Here is a 21,207-nt window from a genome sequence, read left to right as displayed (position 1 = left end):
ATAATACGATAAATTATCATAAAGCTTTGTCCATGAATTGAATGTTTATTTATATATCATTTTGTTGCCTTGAGTATTATTGAATTTATGGATCATTTCGAGTTCATGACTGAAATTGTGAAACTCCATAATATAGATCATATATACTCTTAAAAGTCACTGACCAAGGTAATTAGCAGGAACACTAATTACCGTGATAAGGTTAGTATGTGGATTAAAAGATGGTTAAGTTTTACAAACCACCTGACACGAGATGTCATTTTAATCACATAGATACATGTTTTAGGAACATGGTATTTGACAGACCCCGAATGAAACATTAAATAGAATTGTGTTCGTGTCATTTATGTTTTCATTCAGTGTCAAGTTCTACAGTATGAGGTATTTATCGTTCCTACTAAGAAATATGTGTGTGTGAGTGTTATCTAACGCTGTCCGTAAAAAGCAGTCATAACGGTAGCATTTCCATATGTATAGCTTGTTGGGTTTTGTGGAACGGTTCAAACCCATTAGTTTAGCTTAACAGCGGAAGTGTGTAAAACAAAAATTTTACGGTTAAGTTAAGCTAAAAATTAAACGAGGTATGTCAGGAAACCTTCCAAGGCGGTCCACCTTCAGTATTCCTTCGGCATCAAAACCTCATTTAATTCATTTACAGATCTACTCCATAATTGATTTTCTAAAGCATTAAATCTATTTACAAATTAAATAGATTAATATAACAATTTATACCTTGATTCCAAATCTCAGTTGGAATGCAGACCGAGCGAGTAGAGCCTCACCAGGGATAGAATCGACTCGCAGTATCACACGTGTGATACCTTTGTTGGTTATCCACCAGGACTAACCGGAGAGCGATTTATTTCTTCTGCCAGAAATACCGTAAACCGCGGAATTCTGCAGAAACACTATTCACCGAAACCGTAACCGAGAAAGAGAGAAAATAGAAACTCGAATCGATCAGACAGATCAGATACGATACATGTGAATTAGTAATTCTCTCTTTCACCTCACCCCTCTATTTATAGCAAAATGAGGAGGTTCGCCCGATTATCGAAATGCCCCCAAAGTTTGGCATATTTACAAATCATGCCATTTTGTGGCGGTTTAGAGAGGTCGGCAAAGCAAACAAAATCAATTTTCATTTCTTAACTCTTGGCCGACATACACCTTTAATATATATATATATATATATATATATATATATATATATATAGAGTACGGCTAACGCGCTTCCTCTAGCATATGGGCCGAAATGCTTCCGGTGGAAAGTTAAAATTTCAAAATCCAAAAAGTCGATCTGAACCGTTCATCTTCTTCTCCATATTAATATCTGCTTGGAGACCAAATTTTACATTTTTCTGAAATTTTTTACTATTTATTAAGCCATTTTGAAAATCGCTGATCCAACGGTAGCTTCTGATTTTTACTGTTTGGTAAGCCACCGTTGGATCAGCAATTTTCAAAGTGGCTTAATAAATAGTAAAAAATTTCAGAAAAATGTAAAATTTGGTCTCCAAGCAGATATTAATATGGAGAAGAAGATGAACGGTTCAGATCGACTTTTTGGATTTTGAAATTTCAACTTTCCACCGGAAGCATTTCGGCCCATATGCTAGAGGAAGCGCGTTAGCCGTACTCTATATATATATATATATATATATATATATATATATATATATATATATATATATATATACACACATATATATATTTTGATTTGTTTTGATTGGGCCGACATGATTTCATTTGATTTTTTTCTTTGGCCGACATCTATTTAATTGATTTGTTTATTTTATTTCATCAATCAAATACAAAGCCGACATCAAATGATTTCATTTATATATATATATATATATATATATATATTTTGTTTTGGATTTTAATTTTAATCAAGGTTTTAATTAATAATAAAATCCAAATCAAATATATATAATTGTTCTAAACAATTATATTTCTCACGGTTCGGTTTCGATTGTTGTTCGGTAACTTTTATACAACGTAACGTGTACGTTTATAAATTAACCGTTGTTTCTGCTTGTCAATTTTATATGACATTTATAATTTAATTATATCACGTATAATTAATTATAATCATCTTAATATTAATTATAATCAATTTATAATTAATCAGTAAGATTCTCCGAGTAGCTCCTATATGGTGTGACCCAATAGGATCTGTGTTATGTTGGTAAACAGAGTTAAAACTGTTTTAACTTCTGTTAGTCATGGGTGGCATCTGGCAACACATCATGACCATCCAATTACACAGATGATGCTGTACTGTACAATATCACGATCCAGTAAACAATTTACTTGTGTCAGTTCTTCTGTCTCATAGCTATCAGATCAGTTTTAAGGTAGATATGTGTCATCCTTGTTAACTGTATCTTTTCTTGATCTTGAGTAGATTATCAAATATAATTACTCTTGTAATTATACTGCATGCAGATAATCTAACTCTACCAAGGGGCCCAGTGATGTTATAGCTCATATAGAGATACGAGGGACAAGTAGTATTCTTGGTAGACTATCACTTCCTCAGCTAAGTTATACATATGGAAATGCTACCGTTATGGCTGCTTTTTACGGACAGCGTTAGATAACACTCAATCATATATATTTCTTAGTGGGAACGATAAATACCTCATACTGTAGAACTTTGACACTGAATGAAAACATTAATGACACGAACACAATTCTATTTAATGTTTCATTCGGGGTCTGTCAAATACCATGTTCCTAGAACATGTATCTCTGTGATTAAAATGACATCTCGTGTCAAGTGGTTTGTAAAACTTAACCATCTTTTAATCCACATACTAACCTTATAGCGGTAATTAGTGTTCCTGCTAATTACCTTGGTCAGTGACCTTTTAAGAGTATATATCATCTATATTATGGAGTTTCACAATTTCAGTCATGAACTCGAAATGATCCATAAATGCAATAATACTCACGGCAACAAAATGATATAAATAAACATTCAATTCATGAACAAAGCTTTATGATTAACTTATCGTATTATTGACTTCTAGATTATTACAAACTAACATAGCTTAGCTGAGGAAGTGATAGTCTGCCAAGAATACTATTTGTCCCTCGTATCTCTATACGAGCTATAGCATCACTGGGCCCCTTGGTAGAGTTAGATTATCTGCATGCGGTATAATTACAAGAGTAATTATATTTGATAATCTACTCAAGATCAAGAAAAGATACAGTTAGCAAGGATGACACACATCTACCTTGAAACTGATCTGATAGCTATGAGACAGAAGAACTGACACAAGTAAATTGTTTACTGGATCGTGATATTGTACAGTACATCATCATCTGTGTAATTGGATGGTCATAGTGTATACTGCCAGATGCCTCCTATGATTATAGAAGTTAAAACAGTTTTAACTCTATTTACCAACATAACACAGATCCTATTGGGTCACACCATATAGGAGTTATTCGGAGAATCTTACTAATTAATTATAAATTGATTGCAACATTAGTTTAACTAATTTCATTTCTTTTAATTTCGTATTGTAGACAAATGAAAAATTAAAATTGATAAATAATTAGAATGAGAATGAAACTATAACGAATTTGTATCATTTGTCAAATTTCAATAAACGCAGAATCAAAAGCATTCATCCAACTCAAAACTAATCTATGCATAAATTAGTATAGCAGAAAGAGGAGCAAAATAGAAACTTACTAAATGTACAATGAAAAAACAAGGATATCTTTGTCTCTGACAGCATGGATCAGGTCGGGAAGATCTGAGAGAAGGTTTCACTCACACGAAATACAAGGATCCACCTAGCTTCTCTCTTCATCCTTTTATTAGAAAAAATTTAGCAAGAGTAGCTAGATCGGAAAGAAATCAGTAGCTAAGGTTTTAAGATCTTGTACCTAACATTGACGATCGCCACGTGAGGATTGCGTGCAAGAGAGGAGCTGCGTTGAGGTGACATACTAGAGACCTCTTGCCATTGTTACATTTTTCCTTCGCTTCTTTTATCTGGCAAAACGGAGCAAATATGGTCGGCACCGTCAATCTCGTCAAATCTTGTCATCGTGGTTTCTTGATTGGTTCGCACAAGGAATAATGGCGACAACATCATTTTCGTTTAGAGATCGGGAAAATTGAGAGAAGAAATCACGCTAATGAAGAAGGGAGGTTTATTTAAGGTAGCTAAATACAAAATGAACCGTTAAAACTCATTAGAAGTAGATAAGGTAGTAACTGGAACCACAGAGGATGAATGGGAGATAATGACCGGGGGAGATAAATCTTTTCCCTAATAAAAATTAAACAAAAAAAATCACAAATTAATATAGGTGATTGAATTCAAAATATACTCGTACAAGATTTAGGAATAGCAATGCATCCGGTCCGCTGAGGGTCCGGATCACATACAGTAACTCAAAATTGAGTTTGAATATAGATCGTCCGATTAGAAATCGAGCAAATCTGATTCAGGTTAAAATTCACGAGGTCTTTAATACTCGTGCCTATTCTGATCAGACGGTCCAAATCTTATTATCCGAATTAGTTCGCTGAGGCACTGCTCGGAAAGTAGTGGTTTGCTAAAACCCGTAACGGGTTACCCGAACCCGGTCCGCCCGTACCAGTTACCCGAGGTACCCGTACCCGTGCCCGGGTATAAGCGGGTAAATGGGTATATGGGTATGGGTTTGAGACAGACTGGACACCATTATTTGAAAAAAAAACCCGCCCAACCCCTACCCGCCGTACTCGTGCCCGAAACCCGCCTACCTGGACCCGTACCCGAATCCTCACCCCTTTACCCGTTTAACCCGTACCTGTTAACCCGTTTCAATTTGAAATTCAAATTTTTTTCAAAAATTCCCGCAGATTCAGAAGAAAAAAACAGAAAAAAAATAGGAAAAAAAAGAAAAAAAAAATATCCGGACCCTACCCGAGATACCCGTTACTCGAGACAGGCACGGGTATGAAACGGATAGAGTAGGGTTTTTGAAAAAATAAACTGCCTACCCATATCCATTCTATCCAAATACCCACTTACTCGTTACCTGCCCTATCCGTTACCCATTCCGAATTTATCCGAGATACCCGTACAGAGCAAATCACTATCGGAAAGTGTTCGTCTCCAATTCATGGCCCAATAACCTATTTTAGTTTGGTTCCGGGCTTCCAGTCCTCGGCCTAAGTCGTTGTGTACAGGTAAAAACCTACGTCGTCGTGTCCACGCGACAGTTTTCTATTGCCTTATGCGGAAATTAGTATATTGTAGTAGAACTCGTTGCTAGGAGTAGATATCTGAACAGAAGAATCAATATTTGACCATGTTAAAATAATAAATAATAAACAAAAGAAACGAAAATCCCACTCGGAGAAAGCCGGTTCTCTGAGAACTCAAAACCTAAAAAAAACCTCTCATACAAGAGAACAGGACGCAAAAGGGCTCAGCAAGAGATCACCACTCCCCGTTCATCTGTGAACGAGGTACCTTTTGGATTTGCATTTTTGTAAAGGGTGCGAGTGTTTAGTTAGGCTGGATTTTTCTGGCGTTTTATTTGTGTATGTAGCTCAGTCGAACTAGCCTTCTTGAGTTGAAATCACTCTTAATCTTGCAATTTTGTTGAATATGCAGGTTGTGAAACAAGTATCTCCGTTTTCTTTATCTAATCAGCATGGAGGGTAAAACTGGGTAAGTCTTCCAAACTTTTTTCCCCTACTGCTTTTACTTTTACACTTCGGGCCCTATAGTAATACACTAATACTATCGTCTTCTTACATTACTTGAGTTGAATGTGATTACATATTGGACTTCTGAAAATCTTTTTATTTTTATTTTTATTTAGCAATGAATCAAAGAAAAGGAAGGCAATGGTAATAGATGCAGAGCCTAGAGTTGAAGCCACACTGAAGCAAAGTGGACCTCTTTTTCTTGATCAGTACAGTCCTTTGTCAGGTCAAAAGCACACAGAAGGTTTTAAGATTCCATTATTTTTTTCAGCTCTAGAATTAATTAACTCCTTGGTGGGTTTGTAACTTTGTATGGCTCAATTACCAGAATTGTTGAAATTTTGATTGGCATGTAAAATATATACCAGGTAAATGTCAGCACTGCCAACCTGATTGTTCCAGTATAATTTTTGGGAGGTGCCATGATGCCAATAAGTGATATCTAATTTATGAGGTTGATTGATAAGAACATGATTGTTTATTAAATTCGTATATTAAGATTAAAACAATCATTGTTTGATTCTTCTGAGTCTGATATTTTGCTCCTCATAAAGCCTTAACTACCCTATGTCCTCCACCTGTTTAGGATGGGGTACCATCCCGGCAAAATTCATTGGTTCTGACAGAAACCTAGCACATACTGTTATTTGACCTTGATGTAATATATATGTGCATTAATCCCGTTCAACTTTTGCAGGTGGCAAAGGGGAGCATCAGATGTTAAGCAGTTCTTCTCAATCGAATGGGACCCACGTGGCACAAGGTGAGCCCTTTGTTTGTTGTGAATTTTTTATCCATTTGGCCTGCTACTTTGCAAAATGTAATGGCTCTAGTCTTAATACCTTTCCCATTTCCCTTAGTTCTGACAAGCTGCCAGGTCCCTTGAGTCGTCTCATATATTACTGCAGATGCTCGCTGTTAGGTATCAGGTGTGCTCACCTAAAGAACCAATTATATTGCTAGAGAAAACAAAGCTTATGCCCTACTACTACAAATTTTAATATATTACTCTTTTCTACTTGGTAGTGTATTAATTACAAAATTTCCCTTTTCCATTGGCTTAATCTTTTTGAGGAATTCCAGAAGTTCATTAAAAGAATTATCAACAGTAATGTACACATTAGGAGTGAATATGTCAGTACTCAGTTCACTACATACATAATTGGAATCATGGATACAGAGACTAGCATGATGGTACACCAAGCTGAAGTAAAACTTAAGGAAACCACAATGAGGGCCTTCAGGCTTGAGGGAAAGCTGATGGAGGCTGATGGGAGGGCCCATGAAGCTGAGAAAAAGTTTAAAGCGGCTGAAGCTAGTATTCAAAAAGCTGAGGCGAGGGTGAAAGAAATGGAGATAATGCTAACAACGAGTCATGTGAGGGCTCAAAGAGCGGAGGCAAGGTTGAAGGAGACTGAGTCAAAGTTGAGTGAGGCTGCTGCAAGGTTAAACGAAATCCAGGTCAAGTTAACTGAGACTGAGTTGAGGGCCCTTGAAGCTGAGCAAAAGCTGGTGCAGGCCGAGGCTACGGCAAAGGCCAAAAGCGCTGAGGTGAGATTGGAGGAAATGGAGGTGGAGTTGACAGCGACAGATGCAACGGGCCTCAAATTGGAGGCCGAGCAAAAGTTGAGAGAGTTGAGTATGAGAGCAAACAGAGCTGAAGTGAAGCTAAAGGAAACTGCTGCAAGGGCCCTCAAAGTTGAGCAAAGGCTGATGGATGCAGATAAAAAAGTTCAGAACTCTGATGCCAAGCTTAAGCTGGCTGAAGCTAGGGCCCAGGGGTTTGAGTTATGGCTAAACAATACTAAAGCAGAGTTGATGGGGACTGCTGTGAGGGCCCACAGAGCTGAGGCGACACTGATGAGAACTGTAGCAAACTTGGTACAGACTGAAGCGAGGGCCCACAATGCTGAGTTGAGGCTGAAGGAAACTGAGGAAAAGTTGGTACAAACCGATACAAGGGCCCACAAAGCTGAGTCAAAACTTGAGGAAACTGAGGAAAAACTTGTAGAGGCTGACACGAGAGCCCAGAGAATAGAGTCGAGGCTAAAGGAAACAGAATCAAAGTTAATGAAGGTTGATGCAAGGGACCACATGACTGAGATAACAATACAGGAAGCTGAGGTAAATTTGACCAGGGCCGAGAAAAAGACGCAAGAAACTGAGTTGAGGCTAAAGGAAGCTGAGATGAGAGCCCTCAGTGCTGGAGAGAAGTCAGAGATTAATGTGTCAACTCTGAATGCTGAGATGGAAACTGACGTAAATTTGACTGGGGCTGAGACAAAGACACCAGAAACTGAGTTGGTGCTAAAGAAAGCTGAGATGAGAGCCTGCAGTGCCGGAGAAAAGTTGTCAGAAATTAGTGTGTCAACTCAGAATGCTGAGGTGGAAGCTGAGGTAAATTTGACTGGGGCTGAGACAGAGACAAAAAAATCTGAGTTGAGTCTAAAGGAAGCTGATATGAGAACCTGCAGCGCTGGAGAGAAGTTGTCAGAGATTAATGTGTCAACTCAGAAAGCTGAGGTGGAGCTGGTTATTTCTGAGCGGAAGAATCAAAAACTTGAACAAGGGCTAAAAGGAGGCTCAGACAAGGGCCCACAGCAGCAAGGTGCATCAGACAGAATTAGAAGCAAAGGCCCAAAAAGTAAAGGAAGTGATGACAGAGGCAGAGCAGAGGCCGGGTGCAGCCGAGGGAAATCGGTGTAATTGAACAAACAAATGGCCCAGGGAGCTGAGGCGGAGGTTGAAGTAATCCGAGAATAAGGCTCGTGCATTCGAGGAGCAGAGCATTGCTGGCAAGGATAAAATAGGCTGAGAAAAAGCTGATGTGAGCTGAAGGTAGGGCCCATGCATCAGAGGCTCTTGCTAACGAAGCTATAGCAAGTCTCAATGAGGAAACAACTAAGGCTGTAGAGTGTTCAAGTCTTCAAAAGAGCATGAGATTCATTGGCTGAATTTTCAAAGGGATGAAGGGTATGAGAGAGTACCTTCAGGACTGGCACATCAGTAGCAATAGACACAGAAAACAAGCTCAGGCCATCTTGGCAGTATCAGCATGCCTTGGCCGAGTTTGTTATGCTGCCAAATGTGGAAGCCATCATGACAGTTAGAGAGCTGCTCCAGTTCCGGCATGCTGGCGGTTGGAACTTTTTCCTTTTGATTGACCACTTAGGTGTTCCTATTTATTTTGCTTTTCGGTCATAATAGGTCTTTTGGAAATAAACAGTGTTTTTAGCGGACTCTTGAGATGTGGCTGGATAGATGTTATCACCTTCTCTTTTCCTTTTTTTCTTTACTAGCGAAAATGCTGGGTTATGTGCCTTGCTATATGAAAAAAAAAAAAAGGATGAAGAGATTGCGTGTTGTGTCTTCATTTATTTGTAGCAAGTTTTGTGTATCACCGGACTTCTCTCAGTTTTAGTAATCACATGGTACCTAGATACTCTTGAGTATAATCTATGGTAAGTATACACGAATCAGGATTAATAATGAACTCTTTTCGGAGATTGCTTTTCTAATGACTTGCTCAAATTGGACAAACCAAAATTTTTGTTCAAGTTATCTAGTTGACATTTTATACATGCTGAGAATGGGGCGGTAGTATTGATGGCCAGGAAAAAGACCCGGACAGGGTAAGTTTGGATCATGAGATTAGTACATGTTCGGTGGCATCTCCTTAGCGAATCAACTCTGCTGCTTTTCTGAATCTAACCGTTCAAATTTGTTGAGATTTGTGCATAAAAAAGTTTCTTTATAGAGATACGTGAATATAAATTTTTAAACGGTTAGATTCAGAAAAGCAGCAGATTCATATCCTCTCCTTAGACCTCCTTTGGCCTTAATTCTTCTTAATCCTTCTTAATCCAGTCTAAATCCAGCCAAACAGAGATTCCTTAGACTGGATTAAAACATCTCCTTTGAACAGATCCTTAAGTCGAGTCTGGTCCCTCCTTAGCAAATGGACCTCTAAAGGAGCTCATTAGACTCATTTTGTGGACATTAATACCCCTGTAAAGTCAACCTCCTTAGAGCTCTTGTACTTTTTTATAACTTTTTATTTGTTTCTTCTTCCTCTCCAACCCACATCCCTAGGTACAGAAAAATAAATTCCCTCTTCTTTTTGACCTTGATTTTCGGCTCTCCGGCGACCAAATTCCAAATCCAACATCACGGATGAATTCTCCTTGAGAAGACCTATTCATAGACATCCGTTTCGATGGTACTTCTGTTGGAAAAATATGAACTAACCAACTAATTTTAAATCTGAATTTTGACCAATAAAATAAATAACAATTATATTAAAAATATAATTAAAACTTTGTTACCCGGAGCCGCAAAATGCGGACCTAAGGCAACTTCCCGTCCTAAGCGCAGGAATAATCAGTTAAGCTTGCCCCAAGTTACGTCGGTATTCCTCTACCTTCGGGCGCAACCGTGGTAGAGGTTGATGTAACTTCTTTCAACAGTGATAGCAGAATAATATGTTTTCTATAAAGAAAATATTTGTTTGTGGGAGAATAGAAATTGAATTTATGAATTATAGAGCTTAGTGAAGGATCAAGAGAATATGTAAATTATTGGATAATGGGATGATCTTCTTTCCCAAAATCATGTACTATTTATAAACAAATTTATGCACTCGTGACAATTAAATTCATATTCATTCTTCTACCGTTATTATATAAAATTATATAATATTTAAATAGCCATTACAATGAATGTTCAAAGAAATATAGCATTAATGGGTCAAATATTAATTGCTATTCATGTCAATGAAATATGTGCACCAAAGTAATAGCTATTACCGTTTCATTTTATTAATAACAATTAAAAGAATAAATGCCATTTAATTGTGTATCAGTGCATCAAAGAAATTAAACATTAATATAAAAAAATAGTATTTATTTACATAAATTTTGAGTTTTAAAATAAATTTCCAACAACTTCTCCTCCTCCACCCCCGCTGCCCACCTCCCCACACCTCCGGCGATCTCAGTTTGAGATTTTTTTTGTTCTTTTTGTTTCATTTTCTTTTGTAAGGCAACATACGCAAATTACAGCAATTGGTATTTTTGACCTTGATTGTTGTTTCTTTTCTTTTTTTTTATGCCGTTCTTGTTGTTTCTTTGCTTTGTTTAGAAAATTTGATTGAGTTAGATTCATATGCACAAAATTGATTAATTAGCCGTTTCAATAGGTGGTTATGGTTAGGGCTACTAAGTATAGCCTTCCGATATAATGGGATAGCACTACTGTATGAGCTAAATATGAATTCACGACATCCTAGAGTGTCCATAGTCCAAATTGCTAAAATTCGAATAATTCATACTTTTTGCTTGATATGATCTTGTGTTTCTTTTTATTGTTACTACATTGCTAGTATTAATATGAATTAAGTACCAATTTATGGCAACTGGTACGTTGGTACCAGTCAAAATGCAACTTATATGTTGGTACTAGTCCAAAACATCAGTAGGACTACTGGTAAAGGACTTGAAAACCAAGAATTGAAGTTCTAATTGTTTTTTTATATTAATGGATCACAAAATCTCAACCTTAATTGAAGTTATGAACCTGTGTTCTTAACTATGACAAGCAAGAGATGCTTAAAAAGATCTATTAAAGTTGTGATAAATACAAACAGTCGGAGGTGTAAAAATCAAGCTCATCTAACTTAATCGTTCTTTAATTAGTTAAAATTTATAATTTCTGAAAATTTATTAGGATATAATATGCTTAAATTAATTATATGTGAAAATAAATTTATGCCATATAAAAGCACCATTAACTATTAACTGTATTCTATGAAACAAAACAAAAAAAAAACTGAAGTTATATTGGTCTTTTACAATTTTTCTCATACTATGACATTTTTAATGTATTGATTCAACTTTCTTAATCTTTACATATCTTGCTAAACAATCACTCCTTAGCAAAGATTAAATTTTTAATCCCTCGCTCTTAAGGAGGGTTGCCGAACATGGCCTCACTCTTAAGGAGGGTTACCGAATATGAGATTAGTGCAATAATAATGATTTTTGAGTTAGTGGTTAAAAATAGTACTAATTTAAGTGGTTTGAGAATAGCACTAATTGTAAACTATTTGAGTTAGTAAAAATATCATTTGGATTGTATATTTGAAATAGTGATTAAGAGAATGAATATAATAATGATTAAACTAATCTAATATAATAGTAATTAAACTAATATTATATTACATTTAATATTTAAACTAATTATTACATTTAAATTAGTATTTTTAATACTAATTTAATATTTTATTTAATACTGATTTAATCTAATATGATATTATATTTATTTAATACTAATCTACTATTTTATTTAATATTAATCTAATATTTAAACTAACATTGTATTACATTTAAACTAATATCATATTATATTTAATCTTATATTATATTTAATACTAGTCTAATATTTAAAATAATATTATATTACATTTAATATTTAAAGTAATATTTAAATTAATATTATATTATATTTAATCTAATATTTTATTTTATATTAATCTAATATTTAAAGTAATATTATAATAATATTTAAACTACCAAATTTTTTCGGCGAGAGGTAAAGTCAGCTAGCGGCTGGAGTGGATTTGGGGGGAGGGGTGGAATTCTCTATAGGGAATTTTTTTTTTCAAAGCACGTCTCTTGAAATTGAATGAAAATTAGGAGAGAGTGTAGGCAAAAAAAGAAGAGACGAAAGATTAAAAAATTAACGGAAGCGCTTCGTTAGACATCATTCAACGCCATCATCTGACATGAATCTTGATACGAATCTGACGCCTCATATATCAAAGCACAACAAAGTATGTGCTTGGCCAAGTACCATGGCCTCACTCTTAAACTAATATTATATTTAAGGAAGCAGCTAACAGTCCCCCAACTTCAGTCCCCCAAAAATCCCCGGACTAATTCTGTAAACATCAATACTAAATCCTGTAAACATCAATACTAAATTCTGTAAACTAATTCAACAAATCCTGTCAACATAAAACTTTCAATTATGTGTGGTCCCCAATAACTTCCACTTTAACTACCACTTTAACCACCACTTTAACCACTTTAACTACTTTGATTGGGACCACTTTTAGACCTTTAACCAGGACCACATCTAGAAGATCTAACAGCTTTTCAAAACTAAAACTAACCATGACTACATTAAAACTTTGTAAAAAAAAATATGTAAAAAATATTTGAGTTTTTTTTTCAAATTTTTTTTCAAATTTTTTTTCAAAATTTTTTTCAAAATTTTTTTTCAAATTTTTTTTTCAAAACTTTATATTCGAACTTTTTATTCGTAATTTTTATTTTCCAAAATTTATTTTCAAAATTTTTATTCGGAATTTCAAAACTTTTTTCAAAATTCTTTTTTGAATTTTTTCTTCAAAATTTTTTTGTCTCCTTCTAGATACTACTTTTAATTATTTTGAATTATGTAAATCTTACTACATAATTCTGTAAATAGTTTCGTTTAATCCTATAAACCGGTAAAAAAAAATTCAATTTTTAAATTTTTTCAATATTTTATTTTATTTTTTAAAAATGTAGAAAAGAATTCGATTTTTTTTTCAAATTTTTTTTTTTCCAAATTTTTTTTTCAAATATCTTTCTAGATACACATAGTATCCTGTAAACATACACATATTATCCTGTGAACATACACATATTATCCTGTGAACATACACATATTATCCTGTGAACATATACATAGTATCCTGTGAACATACACATATTATCCTGTGAACATACCCATAGTATCCTGTAAACATACACATATTATCCTGTAAACATTATCACATAACTCTGTAGAGAGTTTCATTGAATCCTATAAACTGATAAAAAAAATTCAAATTCAAATTTTTTTTCAAATTTTTTTTTTTTATATTTACATCTAAATGATACTTTCAATTGTTCTGAATTCTGTAAATATAATCACATAACTCTGTAGACAATTTCGTTGAATACTGTAAACCAGTAAAAAAATTTCAAATTTTTTTTGTTTAAATTTGCATCTAGACGCTACTTTCAATTATTTTAAATTCTATAAACCTTATCACATAACTCTGTAGACAGTTTCATTGAATATTGTAAACTAGTAAAAAAAATTCAATTATAATTTTTTTGTAATTCTATAAATCTTATCATATGACTCTGTAGATAGTTTCATTGAATACTGTAAACCACTAGAAAAAATTCATTTTTTTTTATTCTAGATCTAGATGCTACTTCCAATTATTTTAAATTTTATAAACCTTATTATATAACAATGTAAACTGTTTATTTGAACACTGCAAATCTAATACATGAATTCAAGTACAAGCATGTAATGGATAAATTCAAGTACAAGCATCTAATACATGAATTCAAGTACAATCTATCTAAGAAAATTATATAATAATATGATGATCCCATGTACAATTCCATCCAGAAACAAGTGACATTCAAACCTTTTAAATGGATAAATCAAATGAATACAAAACTCTGCTCCAGAAACAAAAAAATAATAAATAATTACCATTGCATTGCTCCTGTAAACTAATGGAGCAAATTTGGTAAACTTTAATACTAAATCATGTAAACTAATTAACAATTAAAGAATCATGTAGATATAATTCACCTTCATAAATAACATTTACTAACTTACTATATACAAATCAAAGCAAACATGAAAAAAATCTAACATAACACTACTTATAAAAGTATAGCATAATGATCAGGCCCAGTACATTTGACAACTCTGCATTGCCAAATAAGGCAGAAATTAAGGATACAATGAAGGATGATCATGTCAGGTCCTTGAACAAAAAATTTTACATAAAGAAAAAAATAAAAGAAAGAACAAATATTACTCAAAGTGTCGCTTCTTCCCTGCCTGGTTAGCACCTGATTCTCTAATCACCTGCCAATAAAGTAATTAGTTACTTAGCTTTCTCTCATCAAGCATAATAGACTATATTGCACCTCAGTTCTAACAGTGTTTGGAATACAGGGGCAGACTGGTAAAGTGCTGAAAAATAGTAATTTGTATTCTTAAGATGTGAATTTCCAAAATAGCTAATAAAGAGCTAGAAAATGCTATAAATGTAAAATTTGAGTCTAATTTATTTGTAAAATTTGAGAATACCAAGACCATAAATGTAAAATTTGAGTCTAATTTTGTATTCTCAGGTGGCCAGTCCAACTATCATTTCTGTTCTGGTTTCATTTGCTGGTCATTTAGGGTAGCTCTTGTTCCAGTTGGGTACTCATTATACCATACTTGTGTCAACTACAGGTACAAGCACTCAATCTTGTTTGTAGGTATGTCCAGAGGTCAATGTACACTTAATTGATCTCTGATAGTAATTGGGTTTGGTGTTTTGGGTCGGCACAACCATTTTTGACCCATAACAGTTAAGAAAAAGAAAATAAAAGGTTCAAAGATTAAGAAGAAAAAAATATCTGCAACACCAGGTAAGTACTGGTACCAGGCTGGTACCTAGTGGTAATCTTTTAGAAATATATCTTTTTTTTATTAAAACGAACAGCCACGATGGATGTAAGAAAGCTAAGCTCTCTTAGATTAGCTCCAGTTGCGGTGTTAAATAAGCATAGCCGGCGAGGTGATAATGATGGTGTCAAAGTTTGGCCTCCACCAGATAGCAACACACTCTCCAATCTGTAACAAAATACACATGACTCCTTCAAATTTTTCTAAATTTAAAAAAATTTAAACTATTTTGATAAATGAAATTACCTGCCAGTTTTGAGGAACAGAAGGAGAGTTAACAGCAAGTTTGCTACAAAGCTTTCTTTTCAAGCCCTCAATTTCTGTCCAGTAGAATGATTTTTAATTAGTTAAAAAAAATATTTACAAGCGAATTAAAAAGAAGGGCTTATGGGTAATTTTACCATTCTCTCCGGGTTTCAACCTTCCACCAGGAAGTTTGCAAAAGGTATTTTCAATCTGAAGCATTGAAAAATAATACCTGACAATACGCATTGAAAAATAATAGCATTCAAAAACGAAAATCTATTGGATTATCACAAGTTCTTGGACTGACGAGAAAATGAGAGATGAAGAAACAAATGCTGATGAGTCGGTACTTGGATTATGTTTCTTGACATGTTTTCAAGTGATGATAGCATTTATGATAATCTCATCTAAAATAACATGTCAAGAATTCTGTAAATCTAATGTATGAATTCTATAAGCCTAAGTAAAAAATTCTGTAAATATTTTGTATTTGTCGGCTTTTCATTTCCTCAATTTCTATAGGAAATCTTATCAACATATACCTGCACCTACTATACCAATCAAAAAGCATGACTATACCATACTAACATCAACCATTAACAGTGTATGAATCCATTCATCAATTACTGTATTAAAAAAAGTTAAATTAACAAAAGTTTTTTTTTTTTTTTTTGGATCTTACATGGCCCGTAGGCCTAATTAACAAAAGTACAAACCTGAAAATGAAAGCTATTGAGACACCGAGCAATCTGCTTGAAGAGTGGGACCATGCATCTCTGAAGCTCAGCTGCCTCGCATGTCGAAGGTGATGGCATGATGCCCCTTCTCGGCTAGTCCAGTGGTGATCCCAGTTTCAGCTCTGCGAGAGAGATCTTGCTCCTCTTCCTACTATCCTGTCATAGAATCACAATGCTATCCCTCAACTAGCTGTGTAATATCCACCCCTACTTAACCTTAAATTGTGAATATGTTGTCAACGAAGGTTCTGTTAAACCTTAAAACACATAATTAGCCTCAAATTACCCTCAACTATGACATCAGAACAAATACATTAATAGAATTTATGAGTATAAAATTATTGGAACTACAAGAAGCGAAGAATTCTGAAACTTACAGGCCGAGTGGTAGCAGCAGCATATAAAATAATTACCTCATAAATTTTCTAAATTTGCAAATTGCAACTCAGTGTAATTGTGCTGAAAATCACTGTCATACCATTTTTCGCTAGTTCAGCGAGTATATGACTAGCAGTCTTAGTGGCGGCCCGATCAGCGCCATGACAGGAGAAACTCCGCTCAAGCACCTCGACCTGAGCTCTGAGCTCACGCAAGATCGCCTGATGGGAGCGGCCACAATGGATCTCCCTTTCCTGTCCTGCCATTTCCTCGTCTTCCTCTTTTTCTTCCCCTTCTTCCTCTTCCTCCTCCTCCTCCTCCTCTCCTTGTTCTTCCTCCACCTCCATCGCTACTGCCAGATCCGCCAGCGGCTCCACCAAAGGAGGAAGAAGGAGAATCTTCTTCGTCTAGCTTTCGCTTCAGACCCTTTCTCCTCTGGGTTCGCTCGCACTGCTGATAATCCTCCATGGCAAGAGATAGATAGGTAGAGATAGCGAGAGGAGAATCTCAACTGAGAGAGGTTTGCTCGCACTGCTGATCGTCCTCCAAGCGCCCGACTAGCTCCGATCGAAGGTGCCCATGCTCGATTGAGATCAGCGGAGGCGGGGTATATCGATAGGAAATTTGTACGGGGAGAGATCAAAAGAGAAAACGGGAATATGGGAGAGAGATTCGAAATTTGTAAAATCAAAATCGTGCTGCGGTAAAGGAAGTTCTTATTTAAGGTAGTGTGGGAGATGAAACGCGTGAGAAAAACCGTTGCCGTTAACGTCAGTTGAAACCGCGTAAAAATAGTGGGCGGGGATTATCGGGGGACTGAAGGCCGGGGGACAATACCTTTTCTCTATATTTAATTCTAATCTAATCTATTATTATATATATTTAATACTAATATAATATTTAAACTAATATTATATTATATTTAATCTAACATTGTATTTAATATTAATTTAATTTGATATTATATTTATTTAGTACTAATTTATATTTCTGATTTTTTTATTTATATCCAAAAAAATATATAAATTTAAAAAACTAACCAAACCGCTTGTTTATTTTCAAAACTACCCAAACCGGAAAAAAAATTTCCGGTTTCAATACTAATTTCTGGAAAATAAATCCGGAATAATTTTTTCCGGATTTAGGTTTTTTTTTTTTTTCCTAAATCCGGAATAATTTTTTCCGAGATTAGGATTCTTTTTTTTTTTTCATTTTTCAGTTTTTATTTATAATTTATTTATTTTTTGTATTGAAGTATTACAAATATTTAATATATTTTTTAAAAAATAGATGAAATACTATATAATTTGATTTATTCGAAAGACTGCTACAAATAATCCGGATCAACATTTTTCATGCCGGATTTTTTACGGCCGTAAGAAAAAATAATATAATATAATATATGTATATGTATATGTATATGTATATATATTATAATATATGTATATCTAATATAATATATGTATATATATGTATATATAATATAAGAGGAGGGTTCCAATGCCTCATTTTTTTCATACCTCATATTTTATATTTTCGTTTTCAAAGTCCAAATTGTCGATCCGAACCGTTCAATAAAATATTTATACTAAACTATGCATGGAGATGAAATTTTATATTTTTTGGATTTTTTTTGCTATTTTTAAGATATGTACAAAATCACTATTTTTGAATAGTAAAAAACAGTGATTTTCTACCCATCTTAAAAAATAGCAAAAAAATTCCAAAAAATATAAAATTTCATCCCTAATCATATTTTAACATATATATTATATTATATATACATATATATACATATATTATATTATATATGAGGAGGGATCAAGTTACAACACTTGAAAGTTACAACAAAGTTACAACATCATTTTTTTTCATTTTCAAAGTCCAAATCGTCGATCCAAACCGTTAGATATTCAATCTATATTAAAATGTGCTTGCAGACGAAATTTTACATTTTTTGAAATTTTTTTGCTATTTATTAAGATGGGTACAAAATCGCTGTTTTTATTAAAATTCTGCACCATTAAAAACAGCAATTTTGTACCCATCTTAATAAATAGCAAAAAAATTTCAAAAAATGTAAAATTTGGTCTGCAAGCACATTTTAATATAGATTGAATATCTAACGGTTTGGATCGACGATTTGGACTTTGAAAATGAAAAATAATGATGTTGTAACTTTGTTGTAACTTTCAAGTGTTGTAACTTGATCCCTCCTCATTATATATACATATATATACATATATTATATTATATTATATTATATATACATATACATATATTATATTATATATACATATACATATATTATATTATATATGCATATACATATATTATATTATATATACCTATACATATACATATACATATATTATATTATATTAATTTTTCTTACGGCCATAAAAAATCCGGCATGAAAAATATTGATCCGAATTATTTGTAGCAGTCTTTCGAATAAATCAAATTATATAGTATTCCATCTATTTTTTTAAAAATATATTAAATATTTGTAATACTTCAATACAAAAAATAAATAAATTATAAATAAAAACTGAAAAATGAAAAAAAAAAGAATCCGAAAAAAAAATTTCTTAAAAAAAAAATCCTAATTCCGGGAAAAAATTATTCCGGATTTTGGAAAAAAAATCCTAAATCCGGAAAAAATTATTCCAGATTTAGGATCCAATTTCCGGTTTGGGTAGTTTTGGAAATAAACAGGCGGTTTGGTTAGTTTTTTTAATTTATATATTTTTTTGGATATAAATAAAAAAATCGGTTATATTTTGAATTAATATTATATTACATTTAATATTTCAACTAATATTTTATTTAATGCTAATATAATATAATATTTATTTAAGAGTGGAACTAAGGTGTTCTTAAGTTCATCAAATTCCTTAGTGAACTCAAGTCTAAAATCCATCAAATCAGTTTTAAACGACGAATCTGAACCGTTGAAACTCGTCGACTTTATGAGTGATGTATCTACATGTTAAAAAAAAAAATTTGCATAGAGTCAAGTGGTCAAAAAAACGTTCAAAAAATGAATGCACTAAAATTAATTTATTAACCTTCTAATTTTGACCACTTGACTTTATACTAAATTAATTCGAATGTTTAAAATTTTCATATGTAAATGCATCATTCATAAGATTGGCGGGTTTCAACAGTTCAGATTTGTTTTTTGAATCTGATTTGACAGGTTTTAAACTTAAGTTCACCAAGAGACTTGGTGAACTTAAGAACACCCTAATTCTACTAATTTAATATTTAAACTAAATCTAATTGAGACGAATCAAATATTTTATTAATATCACTAATCCCACTAGTTCTATTCTTGATAACCCATCATTTCTATGGGTTAGTAGAATATAACTATTCTTGAGCTAATCTAATTTGCTAATTTGTGTTTGGATTATCAAAATTTCAAAACAGTGGAGCTAATCCAAAATTAGCTCTATTCTTGAGTGATCCAAACCAGTGTTGTAAAAGACGTCCGTTTAGGTCGATTAATCAGCTAATTAGTTGTTGACGTGATCAAACCGTCACGAATATTCTTGACTAATCGGCCAATTATTTCTAATTATAGCCAATTATTTTCAATTAGTTCTAATTAATTACTTGTGATATCCTATCCGTTTGACAACCACATACTGTTATTTATAACACTGATTCAAACACACAATCAAAGGTTGAGAGTTCTAGTCCCTCTCACTACTTCGTGGCCTGTGGTCTATGCAAAGCTTTCAAAAAAAGACATTTTATACTTGCTCCGAATGAGTATGTGAGCCTTCTTTCACTTGAAAAAAATCTAAAAAGGCTGGACTGACCTTCTGTACGATCTTTAGATTCTAGACGAAAGTTATGATCAAGAAGTAAAAAACTTCTCCGACACCAGCGTCTAAGAGCATCTATATTTCAACTCAAATGAATTTTTAAATAATAGTTAACTATTTTTTAGAAATTATAGTATTTAAAGTTTATAACTCTCGTATTTTTAAAATTAATTTTAAAGTTTTTATTAAGCCATGTCAACAATAAAATTAAAAGAAGAAATAAGAAACTCTCCGGCATAGTTTTTAAATAAGAAACTATTCCACATCTCTGAAACTGAATTAAAAACTACCACATCAGATTAGAAACTCTCATAGTATCAGAGATGTAGATGCTCTCAGAGTAAATCTCAAACCGTAAACTAAAGGGAAGGGAATCTTTTACGGCACCTGTTCGAGAGTAAATCTCATTGCTTTTAGATTCGAGCTAGTATTATTGAGCTTTGAGATTCGTGTCAAGTTAAAAAGAACGGTCCAGATCTATTAATAGTAAAAGATTATCTTGTGCAGTACTAGAGAGGATGTGAATTGCGTGCGACATAGGAACTACTTGATTCGGTGTGAATTCGTATATCTGAGTTAAAACTTTAAGTTTAGATCCAGACTGTCCGATTTAAATCCGCTAATATTAAAGTCCCTGAGCATTACAGGCCATCCGCTGGATTAGTCCGAATTCTTATCGGACGGTTGAGATATAAAATCAAACGGTGAGTTAATGCAGAGGATGCGACTCCCAGTCACACGAAACAGCAAGACTGTCTAATGGTTC

General features: G+C 33.5%; 1 protein-coding gene across 7 annotated transcripts; it reads left to right on the top strand.

The window, feature by feature from the left end:
- Positions 1–5,357: 5,357 nt before the first annotated feature.
- On the top strand, positions 5,358–9,235 carry LOC144558159 (uncharacterized). Of its 7 annotated transcripts, none has more exons than XM_078306912.1 (5): positions 5,358–5,488; positions 5,637–5,693; positions 5,848–5,957; positions 6,429–6,494; positions 6,912–9,235. In XM_078306912.1, exons 2-5 carry the CDS (start codon positions 5,677–5,679, stop codon positions 8,435–8,437), a joined length of 1,719 nt encoding a protein of 572 aa, XP_078163038.1. In that variant the 5' UTR covers positions 5,358–5,488; positions 5,637–5,676; the 3' UTR covers positions 8,438–9,235. The 7 variants fall into 7 exon arrangements, with proteins under 7 accessions (XP_078163038.1, XP_078163037.1, XP_078163041.1 ...); XM_078306911.1 differs by having other exon boundaries at positions 5,359–5,488; positions 5,848–5,975; XM_078306915.1 differs by lacking the exon at positions 5,358–5,488 and having other exon boundaries at positions 5,672–5,693; positions 5,848–6,025.
- The last annotated feature ends 11,972 nt before the right edge of the window (positions 9,236–21,207 follow it).

Source organism: Carex rostrata, chromosome 8 (genome assembly GCF_964058835.1).
Source record: "Carex rostrata chromosome 8, lpCarRost1.2, whole genome shotgun sequence".
Taxonomy (NCBI): domain Eukaryota; kingdom Viridiplantae; phylum Streptophyta; class Magnoliopsida; order Poales; family Cyperaceae; genus Carex; species Carex rostrata.
Note: the sequence above shows the minus strand (reverse complement) of the source record. Positions and strands in the feature narration are given on the sequence as shown.

Bases quoted from the DNA above. Each gene is read 5' to 3' on its own strand.
- LOC144558159 (XM_078306911.1), top strand. The intron at 5,976-6,428 runs GTTTTAAGATTC...CAACTTTTGCAG, and splicing joins AGGTCAAAAGCACACAGAAG to GTGGCAAAGGGGAGCATCAG. The intron at 6,495-6,911 runs GTGAGCCCTTTG...TCATGGATACAG, and splicing joins TGGGACCCACGTGGCACAAG to AGACTAGCATGATGGTACAC.